The following is a 21,533-nucleotide window of genomic DNA, read 5'->3' on the forward strand; positions in this document are numbered from 1 at the left end:
ACCAAAAGCAACATGCAACATAAAAAAGATACAATATAAAGGAAGACAATCTGCTGAGTATTAAAAATCATCTCAATATTAACTCTTTGCAACTAGCACAGAACTAAGTAGCTATCAAATCCAAACCACACCAAGGTAAGGTTGGCTGATGGAAGCCAGGAGTTAATAATGGGAGGGAAATATAAGTTCCTCAGTGCAACAGATCTGAATAGTGTTTTGGAGCATTTTCCTGGCTGGTACAAGCAGTATTAAAAAATCTTTTTTGGCAAGGGAGAAAAATAAATACAAATGGAATGCTACATTTTTTAAATCAGCAGACTGTCCCAGGAATGATAAACGTATCAGTAAAGTAGCAAGGGGATAACTTTAAAACATTATTTGTTGTGGGCTCAAAAAAACATTCAAAATGGATTTATTTAAAGGTGTCACATTAGCTATGTCCAGGCATTTAGGCTTAAGGGAAGTAAAATTAAAAGAGGACACATTTTTCCCCAAGTTAAGAGAATCTCTTTAAAACCAAGCATATTGCTAAATGGCAACATTATACTTGGTAAACAATAATTGGCAACAAAATAAGTTTAAACGCTGTAATATTCTGCCCAAACCAGTCCCACATACTGTTTAATAACCAAGATGCAAACTAATTTTGTTGTAACAAGCCTAGACCAATTCTATCAAACATGTCCTTGGTTAGATATCCAGTTTCAATTAACGTTTTGAAAGCTCATTTGACAGCCAGTCAAGTCCCTCATACAGACCGGTTCCTTGTGTAGCACAAGTGGCTTGAACATACCACTGTAAAGAAAGGACAATGAGAAAACACTTGATTAATATAACCAGTGTTTAAAATTCCTTACTCAGAAAATTATTTTCCAGGGGTATTAGTGAGCAGGTGCCATAAATGTATAGAGAAAAAAGGAAAAATACATAAAGCCATAGCAACTAAAGTTGTAAATGTGTTAAAAGTATATTTCACAAATGATTAATTTTATATTTAATGATCTCAGTAACTGTATAGATTAGAACTGTTCTCCTACCTCTTGCTTCTCACAAAACTCCTCTCATATCTAAAGCTACTACTACCCATTCATTACATTTAACCAACTACTACTTAATCTGAAAAGAAAATTCATGGGAAGATTAGTAACTAATAAACTACCCACCTGGTCCTTATGATGCTCTTGTTTCCCACAAAACTAAGTTCAGAGTAGAAGAGGCAAAATTTTGAAAGAGTAGGGATTATTGATATTTTAGAGGCAAGCTTTTTCGGGAGTTTCACTATCTTTAGTCTCATGTACCCCCACAAGTTCCAATCTTTAAAATGTTTATGAATATTATCTTCAGTAACTGTATGAAATGCCATGAAAAGTTTCAAGTACCAAGAAAAAGACCTAGAAAGCAATTTAATTACCTTTCAGGGATGGTTTATTAATTTTCTTTACTGACCAGTTTTATTTTGCCTTAAAATAAAGACCTTGCTTTAATGTTGCAAAGTCACTTCAAGTCTACCATATGCTGCCAATTATTACTTTAATACCAAAGACCCCAATAACCTAGAAGGCTGGGAAAAAGGCATGAATTCATATCCTCACAGCATGGAAAATTGCATCATTTACAGTCTGTCTTATTTAAATTGGGCTGGGACATCTTAAACACTGTATACAGTTATTGCCACACCACAGTTTCACCTTGTTGACCAGTTAATGAAAAAATACTGTAAGGCACAAACCATAATAATAGTTTGTGATATCATCTTTATAAATAAAACAATATATTGTATTTCGCCAATATTTAAACCACTGATCTCAAATTGTAAAGCTATTGGAGAGCAATTAGATATTTTTTATAATTTTAAACTCAAAACTTGTTTAACATCATAATTACAGGTCCCTCCACAAGCTCTTAGTGCTACCACGCACACAGTACAAAATATTATCTAAAATATGGCTGCTAGGGCTTCCCTGGTGGCGCAGTGGTTGAGAGTCCACCCGCCGATGCAGGGGACACGGGTTCATGCCCCGGTCCAGGAAGATCCCACGTGCCGCGGAATGGCTGGGACCGTGAGCCATGGCCACTGAGCCTGCGTGTCCAGAGCCTGTGCTCTGCAATGGGAGAGGCCACAACAGTGAGGGGCCCACGTACCACAAAAAAATAAAAAAATTAAAAAAATAAAGTAAAATATGGCTGCTAAATATTGCAGTTTCAATAAGAAAACCCAATTACAAAATATTTGCTGCAGTTATATAAAAGATAAAATTTAAATTAAGACTATAGATATGACAATTCTCATACAGTACAGTTTTTCACATCTTCATCAATATTAATCATTTTGAGGATAATGTTAACAAAAGTCAAATGAAATAAAGATATTTAAAACCTTTGGATCCTTAAAGGATATATATTAAAAAGTTTAAAAATGGAGAAGATATCAACGTACTTTAAAGTTGAATACAACATTTACAAAGGTTTGAAATAAAGCCTGAAAGGGCTCATTTTTATATAAGCAAGAGTCTCTTACTGTAGTGTTTTTTTGTTTTTTGCTTTTGGCTGTGCTGCCAGGCATGTGGGATCTTAGTTCCCCAACCAGGGATTGAACCCGTGTCCCATGCATCGGCAGATGGACTCTAAACCACTCCGCCACCAGGGAAGCCCTCCTGTAGTTTTTTAAATGATGTGCTCATCATCTATTTCAAAGGGGACAATTAACTAGTAAATGTTTAAACTAAATATCAGCTTAAACAATTATCCTAATAATCTAATAGTCAGGAGATTAATATGGAACTCCAAATACTTACTGTTCTGTTACGAAGAGACTGAAGACCTAATTTATCTGTCATTTCACTAATAGCCATAGCATTCGGCAAATCCTGTTTGTTTGCAAAAAGCAGCAACACAGCATCTCGCAACTCATCTTCCTGAAGCTGAAAATAAAGACATTAACAACTACCAAACTGGAATCCAATTATTGTAACAAACTAAGTAAAACAGGCTTCCTACGTATATACATCATTTATTCAACATTAAATACATTATCAAACATCAAATCAACAATCATACACCTTCAAGTAAAGCAAAACTATTTTCCAAGTCAATCATCCTACACTCCATTAAGGTAAATCATTCATTCAGTCTTGATGATAATCCATGGAGGGTCAGGATTGGCAAGGACAAGAAACACACATGGGAATAAACATTTATGGCAGGATCTTATGATACTGAGTAGTAAACATATTTAGACGATGATTCTTTTTGGACTTTTACCCTTTCCAGCCAGTTGGATCAAACGACAGTGGGAAAACAATACAGTGATTAGGGCATTAGTAGTATCATGTAAAATACAAGAATTATACCAAGAGCAGAAGCCAGTGGGAATGAAATACTGATATATGGCACAACACTTGGAAACTTATGGTAAGTGAAAAGAAACAAAAAGTTTAAAAAGGTAACAAAAGACCACATATTTTATGCAGGCAAGGTAGAATGGGGGAAGGAATGGGGAACAAATGCTAATAGTTATAGGATTTCTTTTTGGAGGTGATGAAAATGTTCTAAAATTCAATTGTAATGATTGTACAATTTTGTATACTAGAAACCACTGACTTGTACATTTCAAATGAGTGAAGTTATGGTATGTGAACTATATCTCAATAAAGCTGTTTACAAAAAAAAAAAAAGAGTAGAAGGGGTAATAGTTAACTGAGACAAAAAAAGCACCAGTTACACACATACTGGCACAATGGTTTTACAAACTGCACTCCAGTCTTAGGAGCACTGAATGAGAATATTTCAGTAAATATTTTACACCTACAAGTCTGAAACCATGACAACGTTCCTCAGGCAAAGTTCCTCAACAATTTTCCCCCTCAGGATTTTTAACAGTATGAACATATGAAAACATTTATCCAGTATTTGGCAAGGCCAAAATGCCACCATCAACCAAAATGCCACATGCCTTAGGTGGAATTCTTTTACCATGATTGCTATTATGTAACATTTTGAAGTATATTTTATAGGTATAGTATAGAGAAAACTGAACGCAATGACCTTGGGAACAAGGGATTTGAACCAGGATTCCTAGGTCACAAAAGCTTCAAAACTGGAGATTTTATAACTAGAAAATAAAAGACTGGACTAAAGTAAAAATCCTCAACCAGAGATATGCATCAAAATCACCCATGGAGCATTCTACAAACAAACTGGGCCTTCCTCCCAACTTACTGAAGTAACTGCTCATCCGTGAGTTTTTTTAAAAGCTCTACAGATTTTTATGTGCAGTCTTAAGAACCTGTGATAATATATAGTTTTTCAAGGTTATTTCTAGCTCTAAAACGTTGATTTATATAATCAAATTACAGTTAAAATGTACCGACCACTAATACCACCACTATCACCCAGAAAAACATATCTTGGAAATGATAAATTTAAAAACTATTCTCACCATTTTCTGCAGCTCTTCTGCTCCTTCCTGAATTCTTTCACGATCATTGCTATCTACCACAAAAATAAGACCCTGAAATAAATTAAAAGTTAAATTTAAAGCACACACTAAATATGAAACCTAAGTACATATGCAGCAAAACCATATCAAGAGTTAATAACATGTTAGGAAGAAAGTCTCCTTACCAAAAAAACAAAAAACAAAAAAGGAAAACACAGGGCATTACAGATTTGAGCACTATTTGTGATTTTAACTTATCAATGTTATTTGCAAAAAAAAATCTACCTCTTAACTGACCACTTTTTTCAACTATGCTAAGAAGAATAAATTCTATCCCTTTCCCCTACCTTTGCACATTTAAATGCAGGTAAGTAGAAGTAACAAAATGGCCACAAAGCGGGCACAAAAGGAAAAACAACAATCCACAGATCCTAAGGATTCATGAATTTACTAACTGAATTACCTTATTCAAAAGCATGCACAAAATGAAACTAAAAAAAGAAGCAGAAGGAGTGCACTACAGTAGCTTTTATATAGTTCATCAGGAAAAGAGAGTCTTGCTCTAGAATGCTGCCTGCCAGCTCTAGAATCAGGAGAAGAAAGTCTTCAGCAAAATATATCAAGAAAAATTCAAGGCTGACTTGATCGAATAAGAAATTCTTAACAAAAAGGAAAGTAGTAACCATTCTTAAAGATATTCAAATATTAGAATTTTATACTACAAAAGAAGTGGAATTGGGAAGGAATTAATTGAATTAAGACTCTTCCAAAAACTTTCAAATGGGAAAATGCATAAAATTTTCAGTTAGACACAGGGCAGATTAATTTTATAGCTTTGTTAAAATCTATTCCTATTACACTGAAGTATATTCTTTGGTATATACACTAAAGTATTATTTTCCCCACAACCCTGACCCCTAAAGTATTTTTAATCATATGTCACTTTATCATAAACTGTGTTGTGCCACTACTGATTTGTGTAAATCACCAGATTAAATCCACTGAGGGATTAATCCCCTCAGTATCACCATAGTACTGAGCTTGCCAGGGTGCTTAATAATTATTTTAGGCTATGGTCATTAAATGAGATAATTTCTTTTGGTCTAAAAAACTTGAAACCCATCTCCTTTATCTCTGCAGGAAATCTTAATTTTTAAACATCCTACCCTTTGAAAAAAATTTTGGTTCTTTCAGAGCTAGTATGGCATAGTGGGAAGATACCAAATTCAATGTTTATTAGTTATATAAATTACCTAATCCTTGAACATGCCTCCTCTTCTATAAAATAAAATACCACCAATTTGGGCTTCCCTGGTGGCGCAGTGGTTGGGGGTCCGCCTGCCGATGCAGCGGACACGGGTTCGTGCCCCGGTCCGGGAGGATCCCACGTGCCGCGGAGCGGCTGGGTCCGTGAGCCATGGCCGCGGAGCCTGCGCGTCCAGAGCCTGTGCTCCGCAACGGGAGAGGCCACAACAGTGAGAGGCCCGCGTACCGCAAAAACAACAACAACAACAAACACCAATTTTTTAAGCCTATTTTTAAACATAATCATAGAGGTATAAAAGAATGAAGCATTGTCCTTGGCATATCACGGGCGTTTAGTAAATGTCTCCTCCTTTTCCTCCTATCCCCAAAACCACTCTTATTTAGAACCTACTTCTCTAGAAGAGGTAATGCCTCTAAAAGAGATCTAATTTTATCTAGACTACTAACAATCCGTTTTTATCGTTTTAAAATGCAAACAACACTGTCAGTCCCAAAGTAACATTACTGAGAGGGAGGATTATTTGAGAAATTCTAAGTTATTCACTTCCTGGGACAGCACAATCAAGAGTGTAGAAAAGCTAGGATTCTAAAGACAGCTACTCTAAGAACAGATTACTTAAAAGGTGAAATATTTAGAACAGGAAAATAATTTGAATTATATAATGAGGTAAGAGGAATTTACTACAATAAACACTGTGTCCTGAATTGCTAATAAAAGTTAGAAGCATGGTTAAATGGAATAATTAGTTTCTTTTAAATTTTACAGCTAAAAGAACTGATCATGAGTGCTGCAAAAGACAGCTTTAATAGCTTAGCTGTGATTACATCAGGCAACCTTGATGTAAAGCTTTCTCCGGCAGCCTTGAAGTCCCTAGGAAGTACTTGGATTTCTGTGGGGTTTTAAGATTTTTTTTAATTTGGACCATTTTTAAAGTCTTTATTGAATTTGTTACAATATTGCTTCTGTTTTATGTTTTGGTTCCTTGGCCATGAGGCATATGGGATCTTAGCTCCCTGACCAGGGAATGAACCTGCACCCCCTGTACTGGAAGGCAAAGTCTTAACCACTGGACTGCCAAGGAAGTCCCAGAAGTACTTGGACTTTTGATTCTAAGGTGGTCCACAGAGGCCAGGAATGGGTCTAACTTCAAGTTAAAGTAAATTAAAAAGCATTCTAAACAAGTCTAGGGATAAGAGCAGGGTTACCCTTGGTCAAGAATTAAAGGCTTAAAAATAAAAACATGGAAACAACCTATATGCCCATCAACAGATGAATGGATAAAGATGCAATGCGTATATACAATGGTATATTACTCAGCCATAAAAAAAGAATGAAATAATGCCATCTGCAGCAACATGGACAGACCTAGAGATTATCACACTAAGCAAAGTCAGACTAAAACAAATACCATATGATATCACTTATACGTGGAATCTAAAATACGACACAAATGAACATATCTACAAAACAGAAACAAACTCACAGACATAGAGAACAGACTTGCGGTTGCCAAGGGGGAGGAGGAATGGGGGAGGGAAGGATTGGGAGTTGGGATTAGCAGATGCAAACTAGTATAAATAGGATGGATAAACAAGGTCCTACTGTATAGCACAGGGAACTATACTCAAAGTCCTGTGATAAACCATAATGGAAAAGAATATGAAAAATAATACATATATGTATAACTGAGTCACTGTGCTGTACAGCAGAAATTAACACACTATAAATCAACTATACTTCAATAAAATTTTAAAAAATAAAATAAAAAGAATTACAGGCTTAGGATTAGCAGTTTTACTTCATACCTAAATGTATTTAAAAAGCATGTTCCCTAAGTGAAATGCCTATGACTTACTTTAAAATAATCCAAAAGGTGAAATACATTATAAAGGAGTACTGATTAAAGAATACTGGCCATATCCTAATAATTGAAGTTGGGTAATATCAATAGATATGTGGGAGCTTATTATGCTATTCTCTACATTTGTATACATTTGAAAATTTCCATAGTAAAGTTTTTAAAAGCATGTAACTTATATCAAAACATCTTTTCTGGGGCTTCCCTGGTGGCGCAGTGGTTGAGAGTCCGCCTGCCGATGCAGGGGACACGGGTTCGCGCCCGGTCGGGGAAGATCCCACATGCCGCGGAGCGGCTAGGCCCGTGAGCCATGGCCGCTGAGCCTGCGCGTCCAGAGCCTGTGCTCCGCAACGGGAGAGGCCACAACAGTGAGAGGCCCGCGTACCATAAAAAAAACAAAAAAAAAACAAAAAAAAACAAAAAAAAAAAACATCTTTTCTAACCACAGCTTTGTTAATGAACAGAAACATTTTAATTTTTAAATAAAAAAAGTATGCCACTTACTTAACATGACATGCTACTTAAACCTGGTTGTTCCAGCCACTCACCTAGTGTATTCACTGCCACCCAGTGGCAATAAACATCACTTGTCTACAATGTTATAAGAGCTGGAGATCAAGAAAGACATCTGTACATCTTAAACATATGAGGTGCTTCTAACCTCATACATTATTTTTTAAAAAATTTATCAACTCCAGTAGTAAACAAAAAATGATAAGAAACCTCTCGTGGTAGAAAACACCACAGAGTTGGGAACTACTTGAATAAAAAATGTAAAACAAGAATCAGCTCTCCACTCTTAATTAAGTCATTCCAAGCTTCAGTTTCCTCATATATAAGAGTTAGACTACCACAGTAGTTCTCAAGAGGGAGCAATTTTGTCCCCAGGAAATATTTTGCAATATTAAATGGAGACATTTTTGGTTGTTGCAACTGGATTGGGTGGGGGAGACTACTACTGGCAACTAGTGTGTAAAGGCCAAGAATGCTGCTAAGCATCCTACAATGCAAAGGAGAGCCCTCCCCTCACTCAATGACAAAGAATTAACCAGTCTGAAATGTCAACACTGCTGCTGTTGAAAAACCCTGTACTAGATAGAGCCTTGCTATTCAAAGTAAGGTCCCAAACCAGCAACATCAGCACCACCACCTGAGAACTTGCTAGACATGAAGTATCTCAGGCCTTACTCAGCCAAGCCCCACTGAATTGATCTGTATTTTAACAAATACCCAGGTGATTCATATGCAGATTAACATCGGAGAAACACTACTGATGTCTAGTTTATATCCCCAGAGATTCTTTTTTTTTTATAACATCTTTATTGGGGTATAATTGCTTTACAATGGTGTGTTAGTTTCTGCTTTATAACAAAGTGAATCAGTTATACATATACATATGATCCCATATCTCTTCCCTCTTGCGTCTCCCTCCCTCCCACCCTCCCTATCCCACCCCTCCAGGTGGTCACAAAGCACCTAGCTGATATCCCTGTGCTATGCAGCTGCTTCCCACTAGCTATCTACCTTACGTTTGGTAGTGTATACATGTCCATGCCTCTCTCTCGCTTTGTCACAGCTCACCCTTCCCCCTCCCCATATACTCAAGTCTGTTCTCCAGTAGGTCTGTGTCTTTATTCCTGTCTTACCCCTAGGTTCTTCATGACATTTTTTTTCTTAAATTCCATACATATATGTGTTAGCATACGGTATTTGTCTTTCTCTTTCTGACTTACTTCACTCTGTATGACAGACTCTAGGTCTATCCACCTCATTACAAATAGCTCAATTTCGTTTCTTTTTATGGCTGAGTAATATTCCATTGTATATATATGCCACATCTTTATCCATTCATCCGATGATAGGCACTTAGGTTGTTTCCACCTCCGGGCTATTGTAAATACAGCTGCAATGAACATTTTGGTACTTGACTCTTTTTGAATTTTGGTTTTCTCAGGGTATATGCCCAGTAGTGGGATTACTGGGTCATATGGTAGTTCTATTTGTAGTTTTTTAAGGAACCTCCATACTGTTCTCCATAGTGGCTGTACCAATTCACATTCCCACCAGGAGTGCAGGAGTGTTCCCTTTTCTCCACAACCTCTCCAGCATTTATTGCTTCTAGATTTTTTGATGATGGCCATTCTGACTGGTGTGAGATGATATCTCACTGTAGTTTTGATTTGCATTTCCCTAATGATTAATGATGTTGAGCATTCTTTCATGTGTTTGTTGGCAGTCTGTATATCTTCTTTGGAGAAATGTCTATTTAGGTCTTCTGCCCATTTTTGGATTGGGTTGTTTGTTTTTTTGTTATTGAGCTGCATGAGCTGCTTGTGAATTTTGGAAATTAATCCTTTGTCAGTTGCTTCATTTGCAAATATCTTCTCCCATTCTGAGGGTTGTTTTTTGATCTTGTTTATGGTTTCCTTTGCTGTGCAAAAGCTTTGAAGTTTCATTAGGTCCCATTTGTTTATTTTTGTTTTTATTTCCATTTCGCTAGGAGGTGGGTCAAAAAGGATCTCGCTGTAATTTATGTCATAGAGTGTTCTGCTTATGTTTTCCTCTAAGAGTTTGATAGTTTCTGGCCTTACATTTAGGTCTTTAATCCATTTTGAGCTTATTTTTGTGTATGGTGTTAGGAAGTGATCTAATCTCATACTTTTACATGTACCTGTCCAGTTTTCCCAGCACCACTTATTGAAGAGGCTGTCCTTTCTCCACTGTACATTCCTGCCTCCTTTATCAAAGATAAGGTGACCATATGTGTGTGGGTTTATCTCTGGGCTTTCTATCCTGTTCCATTGATCTATCTTTCTGTTTTTGTGCCAGTACCATACTGTATTGATGACTGTAGCTTTGTAGTGTAGTCTGAAGTCAGGGAGCCTGATTCCTCCAGCTCCGTTTTTCGTTCTCAAGATTGCTTTGGGTATTTTGTGTTTCCCCAGAGATTCTGATTCAAGTGGTCAGGTGTTATGATCAGGGCTTTGGGATTTTTAAAACTCCCCAGGTAATTTTAATGTGCAGTCAAATTTGAGAATTCCTGCTCTACAGGATCACTAAGGTCTCTACCATGCCAGCATTATACATACTACATGATAATATAAAAATCATGTACAAATCAACAGAGCAGATCTACCTTAATATATTTTTTCTTAATGTATTTTAATAAAGTAAACACTTAACTGGGTTAAATGAAGGGCTATTAATTGTATTACATTCATTTAAAACTACAATGACAGAAAGTTATACAGATCTTACTTCCTAAACTAAGAATGAAACCAACAGAACTACTGATGAAACATCTAATTCAACCCTGAGAACCACCCCACCCCATCTTCCAAAATATTACTACGATAATTATGTAACTCTTCCACCCTAGGTAATTTAGCCTACAAAGGCATGAATGAGAGAGTCCACTGAAGAACATGGAAGTAGTGATAAAAAGAATGCCAACTCATGGAGTAAACACCAATATTCAAGTAAACAGTATATATTAACATAAACTTTGGAACATGAAACATATAAAGAAAAGTTATAAAAATGTATAGCATCCCTAACTTACCTGGGTATTTTGGAAGTAATGCCTCCAGAGAGGCCTAATTTTATCTTGACCACCAACATCCCATACTGTGAAACAAATGTTCTTATATTCTACTGTTTCCACATTAAAACCTATAGAGAAGAAAGAAAAAAAAAGTTTGCTGTGCACAATGTCATTCAGAAAATAAATCCCTTTATTGTGGAATTCTCCCAGAATTGCTTTTTTTAAAAGTCCTAATAGATAATCAACAAACGTTAAAAACCCAAGACAGTTACAATGATGGCTATATGTCATTGTATATCTGTCCAAACCCAAAGAATGTAGGACAACCCTAAGGTATATGGACTTGGGGTGATTACGATGTGTCAATGTAGGTTCATCTACTGAGTGATGCTGACAATGGAGGAGGCTATGCATGTGTTGGGGGAGTGGATATATGGGAAATCTCTGCAGTTTCCTTTCAATTTTTCTGTGAACCAAAAACTACTCTGAAAAAAAAGTCAGAATTAAACTATATTCTATTTCATTTTATAATACATTATTATGATATAAATTAAAATCACTGTAAACTTTCTTACCAATGGTAGGAATGGTGGTGACTATCTCTCCTAACTTCAGTTTATACAGAATGGTGGTCTTGCCAGCAGCATCCAACCCAACTAGAAAAAGACATTTCAGATTTGAAATCTAGACCAAAAGCACACACTAAGAAACAATTTTACAACAAATTTTTATTTTGAAAGCAAAAGCTGACTGGTCAAGGCACAAATGAGTTAGAAATGAAATCACCTCATTTCTGATTCCCAAAGGCAACACCTCCTACAAAAGCCTTTCCATTTTTCTTTCTAGACCTAGAGAGACAGCACAAGGTCTAATCTCAAGATCTGCTTTGCCACACAATAGTTGCATGGCTTTAAACAAATCACTTTAGGAAAGAGGCCAGAGAAATCAGCTATAAAATAAGGGGACTAGATCAAGTAATCTAAGATCTCTTCCAATTCAAGTCGTCATTAATTCTATGAACTACTACCATTTTTAAAAACACAAATTATAGGGCTTCCCTGGTGGCGCAGTGGTTGAGAGTCCGCCTGCCGATGCAGGGGACAAGGGTTCATGCCCTGGTCCGGGAAGATCCCACATGCTGCGGAGCGGCTGGGCCCGTGAGCCATGGCCCCTGAGCCTGCGTGTCCGGAGCCTGTGCTCCGCAACGGGAAAGGCCACAACAGTGAGAAGCCCGCGTACCGCAAAAAAACCCCACAAATTATAAGTTGAATCAGAGAACACATAAAAACAAATTAAGAACTATCTTTAAGATTCAAAAACTCAATTTCCTTCAATATAACAAGCAAATTTTAGGTAAAAGGTCTTGATGCTAGGGGAAAAAATATATATGTAAGAAAGGAAGATGAGGCCAATTTTACCCCTATCTAAATCCATTTCAACATCAAATGTGCAGAAATGATAACAAAAGACTGGTTAATTTGGGTTGTAAAGAAGGCCTTGTCATATTCATCTCCAATATAATGTCTAAATTCTTAAAATAATTCCTTTGAGGCAGGCAGATATAAGTAGGGAGGAATGTACTTGTTTCCAAAAAAAAAAAAAAAAATCCATACTACAACAAGAAGGTATAGAAGAGGGTGAAGAGCAAATTAAATGTTTAAGTATGAATCTCTGAAAAGCTGCATATTCTACATTGTTTGCTAAAGCCTTCATAAATGGAAGGTCAATATCTAAAAACCTCACTGAATATTATTGGTCTAAGGATATCACATTTGGCCACCTAGATTAACACTATCACAGATTTTGAAATCAATTCAACCGAGTATTGATTTAAGCAAGGATAGTTTTTCGTGTTTTTTTGGTTTGTTTTTTAAGGATAGTTTTGTTGTTGTTGTTTAGTACCTATATCAGAGCATGACTTAGCACAGGAAACCCTTGCTTAAAAAAAAAAAAAGATCTCCCTGGAGACTCAGGCATTTTATGCTTTCTTACTCCTCTATCCTCTGATCAAACTCTGTTCCCCATTCTTCATACTGAGATTGTTTATTCTGTCCAAAATACTATGACACTTCCTAGTCAAAACGAGTAGACTTCTCACTCACGGGCATAAGAAAAACCAACTGTTAACAGGAACTGTTTTATGTTTTAACTACAGAACAGAAGAGCAAACATATCAGAAAACATAATTCTAAAAATATACAAAGAAACAAAAGCAGTAGAGTTTGGCATCTTCAATAAAAATATAGAAAATGAGGAGGTGAACAACAGGATCTTTTCATTGTTAGAAAAAGCTAAGTCTCTTGAGAGCCTAAGTCCTCCTCAGGAGATTTTGATCAAATTTTAAAATAAAGCAAAATTCACCTTTAGCTAAGTCCAAATACCATTAGCCCAGGTAGGAAGAACTGAAACTGAAATAATGATTAGAAAAAACACTTGCGTTAAGTTTTGAGAACTAAGGTACACACCAGTCCTCACTGGTGGTCCAACTTGACCTCAGACCTTAGTTTAAAAAAAAACGTAGGGCTTCCCTGGTGGCGCAGTGGTTAAGAATCCCCCTGCCAATGCAGGGGACAGAGGTTTGAGCCCTGGTCCAGGAAGATCCCACATTCCGCGGAGCAACTGAGCCTGTGCACCACAACTACTTAGCCTGCGAGTCACAACTACTGAAGCCCGCACTCCACAAGAGAAGCCACCGCCATGAGAAGCCTGTGCACCGCAACAAAGAGCAGCCCCCGCTCGCCGCAACTAGAGAAAGCCTGTGAGCAGCAACGAAGACCCAACGTAGCCATAAATACATAAATAAATAAATAAAATAGTGTTGTATAAATGCAAACCAGAAGATTTTTTTAAGGTATTCCTATTGTGAGATTTAAGATGCACAAATTAATGTGTATCATCACTCATTATATAGTTCCTCACTCAAAAACATGTTGGTCTAACAATTCTGTGCCCATTTAGTGATTTCTTAAGTATGTATTTCCTTAATGTTGCAATATTTGGCAATGAAATTTCTCCACAAAATGAAACTATAACCAATTCTCAACTAGCCAAGATAAGACTCTAATCTGTACAGTCCAGTAATGTCCTCCCCTCCCTCTCACCCTCATAAACAAGTCACCGTTTTGAAAGATATACTGGAATTACTTGTTCTCCTTGACTGGACCTGCACTTTAACCAAAGTGTTAAAAGCAGCAAAACTTTCCCCAAAATCTTTGCCAATCATTAAAAAGTATGTCTACCAAATTAAGGCAGCAAGAAATACTTATATTTTAAGTTTTAAAATTAGATTCCAATTATCTCAACTTGGGAGAAACAACCAAACACAGAAAAGAAAAAGACTGAGAAGAAAAAAAGTATATTTTCAGTTAAGTTTCAGTTAGGATATTTTTCTTCATGTTTTGTTTATCTTTCAAATTTTCTACAAGGAAGCTTGAAAAAAACTTCATAATTTTTCAATAATTAAAAATTGAGTGCTTATTGTGTTCCAAACACAATACTAGGTGATTCCATACATTTTGTAATTTAATTCTCACAATAACTCTCCATTTTTCAAATGCAAAATCTGAGGTTCAGAAACATCCCCAGAATCACAGGAGTAGTAAAACAGATTTTAAAACCCTAGGTCTTTTGGAGAAATTAGATCCATATATAGCTGTGGGAATGGAAAATGGTGTAGCTGCTTTGAAAAAGTTTGTCAGTTCCTCAATATGTTAAACATAGTTAACAACGACCCAACAACCCTATTCCTAGCTTATCTACCCAAGAGAATTAAAAACATACGCCCACACAAAAACTTTTCATGAATGTTCACAGCAGCATAATTCATAAGAACCAAAAAGTGGAAACAACTACACTTCCATCAACTGATGAATGATAAACAAAATGTGGAATATATCCATACAACAGAATTACTATTCAGCCATAAAAAGGAATGAAGTACTGATACATGTTATAATATGGATGAATCTTGAAAACACGCTAAGTGAAAGAAGCCAGACACTAAAGGCCACATATTGTATGATTCTGTTATATGAAATATCCTGAATAAACAAGCCCATAGAAACAGAAAGCAGAAGAGTGGTTGCAAGAGGGAGGAGTGAGGAGGGGAGTGACTGCTATCGTGTGTGGGGTTTCTTTCTGGGCTGATGAAAATGTTCTAGAATTAAGAGAGTGGTGGGAGTTCCCTGGTAGCCTAGTGGTTAGGATTACGGGCTTTCACTGCCCCATGGTCCAGGTAGATCCCCAGTCGGGGAACTGAGATCCCGCAAGCTGTGCGGTACCGGGGAGGGGGACAGTGGTAATGGTTACACAATTTTATGAATATACTAAAAACCACTGAACTGTACACTTTTAAGGAATAGGATGTGAATTACATCTCAATTTTTTTAAATTAAAAAGAAACAATCCTAAGTCTGATGCCAGAGCTCTCAAATAGTATTCATATATTGCCATCTTGCCCTTCAGTTTTTTTGGTGGACACACACTATCTTAATATTTTATCTAATTCCTTAGAGGTTTGACCATCAAAACTGAAACTGAGGCTACCAGATACACAGAAAAACTATAATGACCTTGAGTTCTGCTTCTACCTAACAGGTCAGGAATATCAGCACTCTCATCAATGTGTTAATTAACAGCAAATTATCAGCCTCTGATAGTCATACTTTATAATAATGCAGGAGGGTACACCTAAGGTTGGTTGTATCAACTTCTAATGGCATGAAGCTAAGGATTTTTGCCTTTTCTATTGTTTACCTATATCACATAACTAATCAGAAGACACCCCCCCCTTTTTTTTAAAGGCTGGCAATTATGTTTTCAACTAATGACCTAAGAAGATGGTCATAATAAACTAAGTCAAAAGGACTACAATTTTGGAGAAACAAAAACCTCCTCTTAAAGGCTGAGAGTAAATATAACAAATATGAAAAGTGGAATGGTGGAATGATAAGAAATTATCACTTTATTGTTTTTCATGTTTTCTAAATTTAACAAAAAGGGCATTATTTTTAGAATCAGGACCCAAAATTTAAAATTAAATAGTAAATGTATTTATAAAATATGCTAGGAAAAAAGTATGAGACACCACTCACTTTAAAATACTGTTAGTATTTTTCAAATTGGCAAAAGATCCTTTCTTCCAAAACCTCTCTGGTCCCAAAAAGCCACTGTCACATGAAAGACAACACAAAACTACACTGGTATTAGCAATCTTTTCGAAAGCAACACTTTCTCAGCTTTTCAACAGCCAAGAACTTGCAAGTTCAAAGAGAGGAGAATTAGTATTTCTTCTACAGAACATATTGTTTCAAATATAAACAAAATTTAGGCAGTCATTTACCAAAATTACATCTCATCACAGATATGGAGATCAGACTTAAAACAGGATAATGACGGACTACATGAGAAATCTAAGGTGAAAACTGGTCATCTTTGAATTTAAGCTCAATAATATCATTTACAAGATTTTTTTCTGTAAAACTACAAAAACTACAAAATTTCTGTCAATCTATAGTTTAAGTGATGTTACATTTGATACACTGTGTTGATTTTAAATTTTTTTTTTTTTTTTTTTGCGGTACGCGGACCTCTCACTGTTGTGGCCTCTCCCGTTGCGGAGCACAGGCTCCGGACACGCAGGCTCAGCGGCCATGGCTCAGCGGCCTAGCCGCTCCACGGCATGTGGGATCTTCCCGGACCGGGGCACGAACCCGTGTCCCCTGCATCGGCAGGCAGACTCTCAATCACTGTGCCACCAGGTAAGCCCAATTTTAAATTTTTTAATTAGGGAATTCCCTGGCGGTCCAGTGGTTAAGACTCCATACTTCCAACACAAGGAACGTGGGTTCGACCCCTGGTCGGGGAACTAAGATCCCGCATGCCTCACAGCACGGTCAAAAAGAAAAAAAAATTTAATTAGTTAACATAAGCTGCAACTTCAAACACCTTTTAAAATTACTTTAACTTTTAGGAAAGTGTGTAAAAATAAAATTTAAAACTTCTCCAACAGTAATTTGGCAAACCAGATTCAATAGCTAACTGCTATCTTTCAACAACATTTTAAAAAGGTCACTGACTCAAGAAAGCATGAATTTTACCTAAGCCATATAAAGGAAAAGGAAGAACACATGCCTGTCAAAGAAAATTAATATGGAAAAAAATCATTAATTGGTAATTCTAAACTAGGATAGGGGCAGACACATTAAGAGTGATCTATTATATATGCTATCACTCTTAAAGCTAGATATAAAAATCTAAGAATGATCAAACCCCCAATCACCTATTTCACTATCCATACACATATTCCCCATATGGTTATACTTCCTTTGATTAGCTACCATAAAAGGTGACCTTGTGACTAACCTGTTTTTAATCAAGGAAACCTAATTATCCTGAGTTAAAGTGCAAAACAAGAACAGCAAACCTGAGTAATAAAACATTTAACATGAATGAATAATTTCAAATCATGACTTCTATTCCCTGCACAAATGCACAAAGTTACTTTTCTTCTTCCATTTTCTATCAATCATTTCTGGGGAGCAAGGGGGAGAAATGCTTCCCTAATATAGTAAATATATGAAAGTGCTTATAGCGTATATAATTCTACCTTTCTTCTCGCTCTGAAACTGTCAGCCATCACAAAAAACTAGTGAATTGAGAAACAACAATTTATTTACAAAAAATCTTAAATAAAATATTACACATTACATTTCAAATACAACACACTACACTTCCAGGAACAGAACCATGTACTAGTTAATCTCTTTAAGGAACAGGCTGGAAATCATTTAGCACAGTCCAAAGTTCTCCCAGTGACTTCAGATCCTTTTTTAGACGGTCGATTTTCAGGCACTTTTAAAGCGTAAATAATATGTTTACCCTGCTAAAATAATTCTTTTTCTTAATTGAAACCTGAAAAACTTTGAAAGAGAAAACATTTTGATTTATCTTTGTGAATGAATTATCAACAATTGTTTCATGGATTGTGAATAAGCTGCAATAAGAGGAAAGTGGAAAAAGAACCAAATGTGCACACCCTTAATCTTCACACACCTTGAAATACTACTGAACCTTGCTTTGGGAAACTTTCAAATAAAACCTCCCCCACTGCACTTCTCTAGAAAACAAGCTAATGAACCAACAAAATTCAATGTTTAAAGTTAGCGAGGCTCATTATAGCATTATTTAGGTCCATGGAGCTTAGCTGTGATGTAAAGACTACTCACAGTACTATGAGGGAGGCGTTGCTTACATCACTCAAGTGACAAGCCCCTTCTCCCTCAGCAAGGCGAAAAAACGACCCTAAAAAGTAATTTTTAAAAAGCCCATTTTCCATAAGAATTTTTAAAAACACCCTTGTAATTACTGCTTAACAAGGCCTCCCTAAAGTTATGCGTCAAGATGTTCACTTACTGAAAATTTGTCACCGGCTTAAAAAAATGTTTCTCAGCTTTTTTTTTTTCATTAAACTTTAGCCAGCTGGATAAAAATTACATAGTTTTAAAACCAAAGAGAGTAAACCAAATATATTTAGCCCTTGAGAGTGGCCAAAAGAAACATTCATGATAAACTCAGTTTTCAGGGACATTAATAAGGAAAAGAAAAAAATATGAGGCGGAATCCTGAGCGAAGCAAAGTTTAGCGAAGTGAGCGTTGAGGACTCCGGACTCTACTGAAACCGTGGGTGCTCCCCTGCCACCGCACTTGGCCCGGTCACTTCCTGCCCCGGCTGGCTCCGGGCTCTCGGCGACCGCTCGCTCACACACCATTGAGTGTGCAGTGTGTACACGGGGCAGAAAGGGGGAGGAGGAAGGCTGGAATCGCTCGGCCTCCCTCCCGACCGTTGCCCACACTCGGGGAAGAAGGGAGCCAGATCGCACTCACAGAATGGGCCTCGCCAGTGTCTTTCGGGTTTGGCAAGATCCGACAGTTCGCTACTCTCACGTCTCCGCCAAACTGTGTCGGGCTTTCAATAACACCACGAAGAGAAAGCCAAACGCAGAAGGAGGAAACCTTGCCCGCGGCCCCATTCCAGGCTCTTCGACAGATCTTGGGCGACCGCCCACCCTTCGCCCCATTGTTCCCCCTTAAGAATTCCTCCCGACCCCCAGCCCGCCGCCCCTCCCCCACCACAGCTGACGGGGGGTAAAAAAACAGGCCCCGAGGCCGCCCCAAACGTAGAGACTCGGCCGCCCCACCAGGGCCTGGCCTCTTCCCTCGGCCCCTGACTCACCCATCAAAATGCGCATCTGCTTCTTGCCGAAGAGACGGGAGAAGAGAGAGGAGATGGTGAGGCCCATGGCGGTAGTGGCACTTGCGATGGGCAGAAGCAGAAGGGGTTTGGCGCGACCCCGAGCCTTCTTTCACGCTCCCGGCAAACTCAGGGAGGAAAGAGGAGCTGAGGGCCGCAGGGACGGCTCGCCAGCCGGTGTGTCGGACGGAGCTCCCCTCCGGGAAGGAATTAACGGGGTGATGACCTGCTTGACGACTGGCGGGGCTGTTCCGGCTCTGGCGTTAAATGTTCGGCTATGCCACGTCACGCGGCAGCCGCGGCGACTCCGGCAGCAGCCCGGCCCCTCCAACGCGGACAGAACCGCGTCACCGTCGCCCCATCCCCCTGCGCTTCCGGCGCTGCCCGAACCAGTGCGCCTGCGCACCAGGGGAATTGGCCATCTTCACTGACTTGCGCCGCTGGCCGGCGTCACCCCCCCGGACGTGGCTCCTGGAGTTGGGCGAGGCCAGTCAGCCCCTGTGTAAAGGGCGACGGACACGGTCCCACACTGCCTCGCTTCATCACGTCCAATCAGACTCAAGGAGGGACGCTTCTGCGCAGGGAAATGCATCCTGGCGGTTGTATTCCTTGCTTCCGGAAAGGCGGGCTGTGCATTATGGGTTAGGTAGTGAACCTCCGTTCTTTCCGCCTCTTCAAGGGAACGCGCGTTGGGGATTTCTTGCTCTACGAAGGTACGCGGTTCACGCACGGGACCACACACTTGCCCTAATGGAGGGGTGAAAACGGGCCCTGCTTTCCCAAGAGATAACTTGTTAAAAGCTGACGTGCAGGGGAAGAGGCTGTAGCAACCCCATATGAAGCTAGGCTTAAACACCTCGGTCCCCACGCCAGGTCATACTGAAGATCCCTAATCCTTTGTCAGAACAAGAGAACTCCGAGACATTTTCGTCGACTATTGAAGCTTTTTAAGACAAGCCAACGGGGAAGGCTTTTCTTGTATCTCTTCTCTCCCAGAAGAAGCATGGAAGATTTATTCCTGATGTTAAGAAAGTGGAAAGCCTCCTCACTTAAAAAATATTTACGATCTTAGTGTTTTCCTGACTACAAAATAAGGTATACATCTTGTTTAAAATACACATATCTACACATATATCCGTAAGTTCCCCACAGTCTTCGCCTCCTACATACTTCCTCCATACTGTTGGTGCAGTTTAGGATTAGTAGCACCCCCGACCAACAACCCTTATGCTGGTTAAGTTATGCTCACCCACCTTTCAGATCTCTTTAGAGTTTAACTCCCTGGGAAAATACATTCTTGACCTACTAAATTACTCAGGCTCAAAAAAATGATAACTGCGCTTCACAGTTATGATTTCACATTTAATATTACTATTGACAACCCTCGTCCCCTCTCCCACTTGTCTGAAAACTATGAGGCCGGCCTCTAGCCCGTTTTTATATTACGTTGTTTTCGCTGGGCTTGGCACACCGCGAAACTCACATATGGTTGAATGATAGAGGGATAGCTGAATAAACTATGGTGTATCCATTACTATTCCTGAGAATACTCTCAGGAGTTAAAGGAATGTAGAACTATAAATTCTAATGAAAAGATCTCCGAGATACAGTTACTGAAAAAACGCCAAATAACGACTAAGTACCGTGAAGGAATATAAAAATGTAGATTTCACCCGGGGTGGGGTGTGTGTGTGTGTGTGTGTGTGTGTGTGTGTGAATGCAGAACAATAACTTTCAAGTAGAATCTGCAGTAATGATAGTTACTGGTTACCTGTTTAACCTGTGTGGAGTGAAGAGGGCACCTTCCCCAGAGTGAGGGAAACTAGTTTGGGAGTGGTAGTCAAAAGAGCTTTATCTATACTTTTAAAAATCCGCTTTATTGAGATATAATTTACATGCAACAAAATTCACCAATTCTAAGTGTACAATTCTATGAATTTTAACAAATGTATACAGTAGTGTAGCCAACATCATAATCATGATATTAATCATTTATATTACCCCCAAAAGTTCTCTCATACTCCTTTGTAGTCGTTCTCTTCCCTCACTTCAAGCTGCTGGCCAACCACTGATGTGCTGTCACTATAGACTTGCCCTTTCCAAAATTTCATGTAGGGGCTTCCCTGGTGGCGCAGTGGTTGAGAGTCCGCCTGCCGATGCAGGGGACACAGGGGA

The 21,533-nt window shown here is 38.4% G+C and overlaps 1 protein-coding gene across 1 annotated transcript; it reads right to left on the minus strand.

Annotated features, from left to right (window-relative positions):
* Positions 1-588: 588 nt before the first annotated feature.
* LOC103086241 (ADP-ribosylation factor 4) lies at positions 589-19,640 on the minus strand. Its single transcript, XM_007451768.1, has 6 exons — positions 19,341-19,640; positions 11,683-11,763; positions 11,126-11,235; positions 4,439-4,510; positions 2,796-2,921; positions 589-795 (listed from the first exon to the last, which is right to left on the minus strand). The coding sequence occupies exons 1-6, from the start codon at positions 19,405-19,407 to the stop codon at positions 709-711; spliced, it is 543 nt and encodes a 180-aa protein (XP_007451830.1). The 5' UTR covers positions 19,408-19,640; the 3' UTR covers positions 589-708.
* Positions 19,641-21,533: the final 1,893 nt, after the last annotated feature.

The sequence above is a fragment of the Lipotes vexillifer genome, unplaced genomic scaffold (assembly GCF_000442215.2).
Source record: "Lipotes vexillifer unplaced genomic scaffold, Lipotes_vexillifer_v1.1 scaffold521, whole genome shotgun sequence".
Lineage (NCBI taxonomy): Eukaryota > Metazoa > Chordata > Mammalia > Artiodactyla > Lipotidae > Lipotes > Lipotes vexillifer.

Coding starts and splice junctions, on each gene's coding strand:
- LOC103086241 (XM_007451768.1), bottom strand. CDS start 19,407: ATGGGCCTCACCATCTCCTCTCTCTTCTCCCGTCTCTTCGGCAAGAAG. Junction 11,764..19,340: donor GCAGATGCGCATTTTGATGG/GTGAGTCAGGGG, acceptor GTCTTTTTCTAG/TTGGGTTGGATGCTGCTGGC. Junction 2,922..4,438: donor CAGAAGAGCTGCAGAAAATG/GTGAGAATAGTT, acceptor CTTTATTTTCAG/CTTCAGGAAGATGAGTTGCG.